General features: G+C 34.4%; 1 protein-coding gene across 1 annotated transcript; it reads right to left on the bottom strand.

Moving 5' to 3' along the window:
* Positions 1 to 867: 867 nt before the first annotated feature.
* LOC143605443 (eukaryotic translation initiation factor 3 subunit B-like) lies at positions 868 to 5463 on the bottom strand. Its single transcript, XM_077081546.1, has 10 exons — positions 5195 to 5463; positions 4596 to 4833; positions 4364 to 4510; positions 4112 to 4240; positions 3809 to 4021; positions 3106 to 3230; positions 2825 to 3023; positions 2212 to 2732; positions 1405 to 1513; positions 868 to 1335 (listed from the first exon to the last, which is right to left on the bottom strand). The coding sequence occupies exons 1-10, from the start codon at positions 5314 to 5316 to the stop codon at positions 1003 to 1005; spliced, it is 2136 nt and encodes a 711-aa protein (XP_076937661.1). The 5' UTR covers positions 5317 to 5463; the 3' UTR covers positions 868 to 1002.
* Between the last annotated feature and the right edge of the window lie 1203 nt (positions 5464 to 6666).

Here is a 6666-nt window from a genome sequence, read left to right as displayed (position 1 = left end):
AATTTTGTTGTTATAAATTAAGATGCTTATTTTGTAAAGTTGTTAACTTTATATATTTTTTATTTCACAAAACCTTTTAACAAGTTTATATAAATTTTAACTAGAACATTATTAAGAATAGAGAAAATTGAAAAAAAAATATTTAATAAATAAATAAAGTAAACGGATCATCCATTTAGATTTTTTAGGGTATTCTAGGGACACCCGCATTTAATTCTTAAAAAACATCCTATACGACCCGTATAGCCCTATACGGGGCGTATAGGATGTTTTTTAAGAAAAAAATGCAGGTGTCCCTTGAATACGGGGCGTAAAGGGGGTGTCTGGGTGTCCCTAATATGACTCATTTTTTACTGTCATTAGTTTGTTATCCACAAACCTTAACTTCCAAGTTCCAACACCACCTAAACCATGCCACAATGTCAGTGACGTCTACCGTGGATGGTATAAACAAAAGATTGATGTATCTGTAATATCAAGATAATATTTGATACTGTTACTACTGATATATGATTGCAAATGATCATACAATAAGAAACTTTATCAAGTATACATTCAAGATTTAAACATGAAACTAAAGTTTAAAATTTTATTATTCTGTAGTTTGACAATGAATGTGAGCAATTCAAACCCAAATAGTGACGATTATTCCTAGTTAGATAATAGTACTTGATCTAACGCATCTCCCATAAGATAAACTATATGTTTATTGACGAGACATGGTCTCGAATCCAGATCGGATCCTGACAAGGCCACTCACTAAGGCCCAGACCACTGGAAGCAAAACACCAAAAAGAACAAACCCACAGGTGCGCATCAATAGATCCTAACTAAATTCACATAAACAAAAAGACACCCGGCAAAATCGTCAAAACCACAAAATTCAAAAATTTCAAACTGAAGTACAAATCAAGTGTAAACATAATCATGCATTAAGCATTCATGACTTAATATAGCCAACAGCATCAACTAGCAAACAAAAATAAAAATAAAAACTCTTTTTTAGGCATCCTGAATGATCTCTTCAGTCACCTCCAGCAGCTCTTCAACCTCTACTTCCTTAGCCTCATATTCCTCTTCCACATCACTAGCCTCACCATCTCTTAGCATCTGCCTATCCATCTTCTCCTGCTCGTGATACTGCTTCCATGTGTTCACCCATCGTTCCCAATCATCCTTCAACTGCTTCCTCTTTTCACGATCTTGCTCGCTCAACAACACAGAAATATCTTGATCTTGCACGTCGTACTTCTTGCTGTATTTCTTCAAATTCTTCAATATTTCTTCCTCCTTTTCCGGGCTCAAGAAAGATGGTGGCCTTGGCCTCCACAAGAACTGTAATAATACCATTTTAATAATCATTTACAAAAGTTAAAAAAAGAAGCTACAAGTTTACAACATTACCTGAAAGAAATGATCCTTCAGAATTCGGTAAAGCAACTTTCCATTGAATGACCATATATTGAAACCATTTTCCATCTCATGCACCGAAGTGACTGAAGTTGCAACATACCTATAACAGAATGAATGCATAAAAATTAATATAAATAAAAAAATTTGTTATCAAGGCATTTGATTTAAGAATTAATTTCATAAAAACTCTTGCAAACTTACAAAATCTCATATATACCCAACCAAAAATAAAAATATCATATAACCCAACTTTAATGAATTTTTACTTAATGATCATTCTAACCCTTTCCATTATACGTGTTAAACCCTATTTTTTATTTGGATGTTTCAATATCAAGTTATCAATGATAAAGAAGCAAACAGAAACACAGTCTACTCTTTTGTTCCCTCAACAGCAGATAGTCGAACACGCGTATGCTACAAATAAGATAACCAAACCAAGTATAATCGCATGATAAACGAACGATAACAATCTAACATTTTGCAACACTAATGTTTATCAGTAAAAAGATTTAAGATAAAGATGAAAACATATAAAAAGATGGAAGTTAAAGATAATGAAGAAAAATACAAATATAATTAAGCAAAAGATGGATATAAAAAAATGAAGAGTAAAATATCTATTATTAAACTGTTAACTGTGTTTAATAAGTTGGGCATATTTGATATTTTAACTACTTAGTGGGAACATATGATACTTTCATACTTTTAGCTTTGCATGGTATAAATATATGATACTTTCCAAGTCTGTAGGGAGTGCATATGAAATTGCCCATAATTTGCTTTAATTAAAAATACCTCCCAGTTGGGTCCCACTCTATGTCAGTTGCCATAAAATGTTCAGCAGTAGCCATAGTTTCAAGCTCATCAACATTATAGAACTCCAACTGTCCATTGAACCCTTTCAAGCCAGCCAGAATGATAAAACGACCACTAGGTGACCAAAACAGAGCATTCGCCTGCTTTTGCTTAAGAGTGGTGAGCTTTACAACCTTACCGCCTTTGACAGAATAGAAACTAACATCAGGCCTTGGGTTATCACCATGAATAACTGCAAATCTGTGACCCTTTGGCTCCCATGCAAATGCAATAACCTTATCGTTCTTGTTGTCAAGCTCAAAAACCTCGATAGGTATGTCACGCTCTTTGATTCTGAAAAGCTCAAAGCCAGTGTATGTGCTCTTTTTGGTTTTTGTGTATCGATCAACTTTGACAGCGAGATATTCACCGTTACTTTGCCAGTACATTTTGCAATCACTAACACTGAAAAGATTCTTCTGCCTCAACTCTACTTTGCTCGGGATTTGAAAAAGACTCACCTATAAATATCATATAAGTCCATGTTAATTGTTATTCGAAAATAATAATATTTTGAAACCTCACAATGGGAAAAATGCCCATCAACACTTACTCTTGCAGGTTGATTTCCACCACCAAGTTCAGGAACAAAAAGTGCAAAAATAGGGTCGGTTGGGGACCAACTGAAGTCCATAACATTGTCAACTTTGATGGATTTCTTGTCGATAAGACCAAAGGTCTCTGTGTCATACACAGAAATCATATTTTTGCCCAATCGAGCAAAATATTTGTCCTCTTTACCACCACCCCATCTGGGAAATCACAAGCATATCAGCATCAGATAAACATGTATCCAGCACAAAGAAAAAAATTGCAAGACTACGAAAAAATTACTTGAAAACAGGCCAAGAAACCCCTGTAAAACCTCCTGTTCCTCCAATTGCAAACTCGTCAGCACTTCCCTTGAAATCTCTCGTTACTTTTCCAGTTCTCACATCAAATATGTTGAGCACCACCCTCTGATCATAAATAGATCAAACAGTTAAGAAAATCAATGCTAAGTTAGATGACTTTCAACTCATTTGAACAAGTTTGGTCCATTAAATATAAAACATATTATTAAAAGCCATCGCTTCTTGCGCCTAGGCCCAATTTTCAGGCAAGGCTCACTAAATGCGCTTCTAGTTCCTAAGCAAGCGCTTTGGTATCGTCTATGCCATGAATGAGAAAAGATAAAGGCCGAGCAAAAGTAACGCAATGAGTGCTATTGAAACTTAGATCTAGGAGAGATCAAAGGCAATATTTATATTAGACTCTCTTAGAACTTTTGGTACTAACTAGATGATATTAAATGTTATATAATAGTTTTTGTATACCTTATTTGAAGAATAATATTATTTTTCATCTATATAATATATTTTTAATTTTTTATTTAAGTGCGCTTTTTTTCCTTAGACCCTCGCTTTTTTTGCGCATTGTACATTTGATAACTATGATATATAGCCTTACATATACAACCCATTTACAAATAAACTGGTTGAAACTTCCACCAAATATAAAACCATACAAAACTATATAAAGCAGAAAACTTTCTTACATGAGTATCGCGAGGGTTGCTTGGTTCATGGCTGCTATATGTAACCAGATATTTCTCACCAGGAGAGAAATCAATGAGTTTAACCTGCGGATGAGCATATCGCATCAGACGGTTAAATGTAGTAGCACCGCCCCAAACAGCAGCACCTTGGCGGTGAACCGTGGCTAAGTAGGTCCCTAACGGAGACCACTGCACAAAACTTTCAGTCCAGAACTGCAGACGAATACAATTCAACATAATCAGAATCCTTTCACAGAGTAAAATAAGTTAATTAAGATACCAAGACAAAGTATTTTTATTTACCGGGCGTTTGTAAACAGGATCAGCCTTCACTTGTCTTGCATCATTCCACAGAACCTCCGTATCTGATCCAGCACGGATAACAAACTGATCTCTACCTTTCTCATCAGTAAGCCAGCGTTGCAGATTCTCCTGCATTAATACACAACGACATTATCATCATTATTAAGTTGCAAGCTATCTTACTAACATTTTATAATAGCCAAAAAAGGCCATAAACAAAAATCAAGTTTCACGCTTCACCCAAAAACCAACCCCTGGTGTATAAGGCTTAATCTCCGGAGGAGCCCACTCGTCTGGGACATTCATAAATTTGTCAATTTCATCAATCATGTTGACAGCAAAAATGTGTGCTCTGTCTAGTCTGTATCCATTCGTCTTTTCCTTAGCAAGTTCAGCTTCCTACAAGAAGATACAGCCACAAAGCAATGAAAGAGATTTATTTAAAACTTGATAAAAATATAACTAGATTTTTTATTGTCAATACCTGTGGAGTATTGTACTCAATGAAGCAATAACCTAGGGTTTTACCGGTGTCTTCATCAACAGGCATCCAAAGCCCATTTTCCTTAACAACTCCAATTTGGCTGTAGATTTTACGAACCACACCTTCAAGCTTATCATACTTTTCTCTAGGCACAACTGGCAAATTATCCACAACAATAATACTCCCAAATCCAGCATCAAACTCCAATTGATCCCCCTCATTTAGATCCTCATCATCACTAAAATATTCAAACACACAATAAAGATACAAATTAATAACCAAAACAAAACACTGATATTCAAAACTCATCATACTAATAATCACTTGTGTACACAAGCATCAAACATGCTTACAACGAATACTCAAATTCAAAACAAAAACACACAAAATAAATCATCATTAAGCAATTAAATACTCCATATGCATACATGTAACCACTTAAATTAGGATTTGCAGTTAATAACCTCTAAAAACACCAACAAATCAATTAGCGACAAACTATTAGGGTTTTAACGGCCGTCATCATCAATTATTACAATTTCAACACAATACGTACATAAATCAGTGTATGTATCAACGGTTGGTTAATTTATAACTACCTAATGATGCCGCAGTCTTCACCGGGCGGGAGGCGGATGGAGTTCCAATCGACTGCAGATAAATCGATGTTCAAACGAGCGGCTTCAGCTCTTATAGCTTCCATTGACATTACTTCCGCCATGATTTCGACAGGTACCGTAGATCGAAGAAAGGTTATAGTCGGCCGTTGTTTTATCTGATTGATTTAGCGAAATTAGGGTTTCCGTCAGCTACGAATGCAGTAGTGTGTGTGTGTGTGTGTGTAGAAGACGATAACCCTAGTTGCCGCACAAGTTGTGTAGCTTTTGTTACTCTTAGTTAAACGGACCTAGAGGATTCTTTTTTACTTTTATATTTAAGTGAAAACTATTGGGCTTGGCCCTTATATAGTTACATGGTTACATTGTGGAGGTGTTAAAAAAAACCGGTTTAGGTAAACCGAACCGAACCGAACCGGTTTGGGTTTAAAACCGGTTTCATCCAAACCGGTTTCCAAACCGACAGTGTCAGGACCGGTTCCCCTTCAAATATATCAAACCGGTTTTAAAACCGAACCAGTTTGGGAAAAACCGGTTTAAAACCTGTGAAACCAGTTTATAAACAGGACCGAACCGGTATGACCAGGTCGGCCTATATTGCTTCAAACCGGTTTTAGCCAACCGGTTTTGACCAGCCGTTGACCAAACCAGTTCGGTTTGGGTTGAAAACCAGTTTTGTACACCTCTAGTACATTGTGTGATGTATAGGAAAATAATATGTAAATAAGGTTGTTCACGAGTCGAGTTACAAGGGTTTGGAGCTTGAGCTTGAGTTCGATTTTAAAGTTAAATGAGCAGAGTCATTGTTGATTTTGGATCGGTTACAAAAATGAGCTAACTCAACTCGTGTTGTTTCAAATCATGATTTTTTAGTTAGTTTTATTCGAACTTTTATCGAGTGAGTCACGAGCTTTTTGAGCAGTCTTACGTGTAAATGAAAAAGAGATTCATAAACATGGAGGTAAACTACAAACTTATTCAAGTACGTGTGAATGCCATTTACGATATAAAAAAAATACAAATTTTGAATACAATTTCGTTTTCATCAAAATTTATAACAAAATATTGAAAACGATATTAGTTAGCTTATTTATAGTAAAGTTAAATAAAAATATAAATTAAAATAATAGCTAAATGCATAAAAAGAAAATAAAAATTACTAAATGCTTAAAATGTATATAAAATTTATTAAAGTGATAACTATATTAAAATTTAGAAAATAGTTAAAATAATAATTAAATGTATAAAATAAAGTATAAAGAAAAAATATTTGTTAAAAATAAAGTTAAATAATTACTAAATTAATAATTCTATTAAGTTTATGGCATGGTTAGAAATGTAAATTGGTTAAATAAATAAGGGATAAATAAGATAGAAACACAAGTCATTTAAAGAAAAATAATTCTACAAGTTCATAGACGTATGATAACGTAAGCTAAAAAGAATCTCAAAAA

This window comes from Bidens hawaiensis, unplaced genomic scaffold (assembly GCF_021521415.1).
Source record: "Bidens hawaiensis isolate Kalapana, Puna unplaced genomic scaffold, B.hawaiensis_p1.1 tig00069405_1, whole genome shotgun sequence".
NCBI lineage: Eukaryota > Viridiplantae > Streptophyta > Magnoliopsida > Asterales > Asteraceae > Bidens > Bidens hawaiensis.
The sequence above is the reverse complement of the archived record's forward strand: the minus strand, read 5'-3'. Positions and strand labels throughout refer to the sequence as shown.

Excerpts from the sequence above, each read along its gene's own strand:
- LOC143605443 (XM_077081546.1), bottom strand. The coding sequence starts at position 5,316 with ATGGCGGAAGTAATGTCAATGGAAGCTATAAGAGCTGAAGCCGCTCGT. Across the intron at positions 4,834-5,194 it reads GAAGACTGCGGCATCATTAG|TGATGATGAGGATCTAAATG; the intron begins GTAGTTATAAAT and ends TGAATATTTTAG. Across the intron at positions 1,514-2,211 it reads GAGTGGGACCCAACTGGGAG|GTATGTTGCAACTTCAGTCA; the intron begins GTATTTTTAATT and ends ATTCTGTTATAG.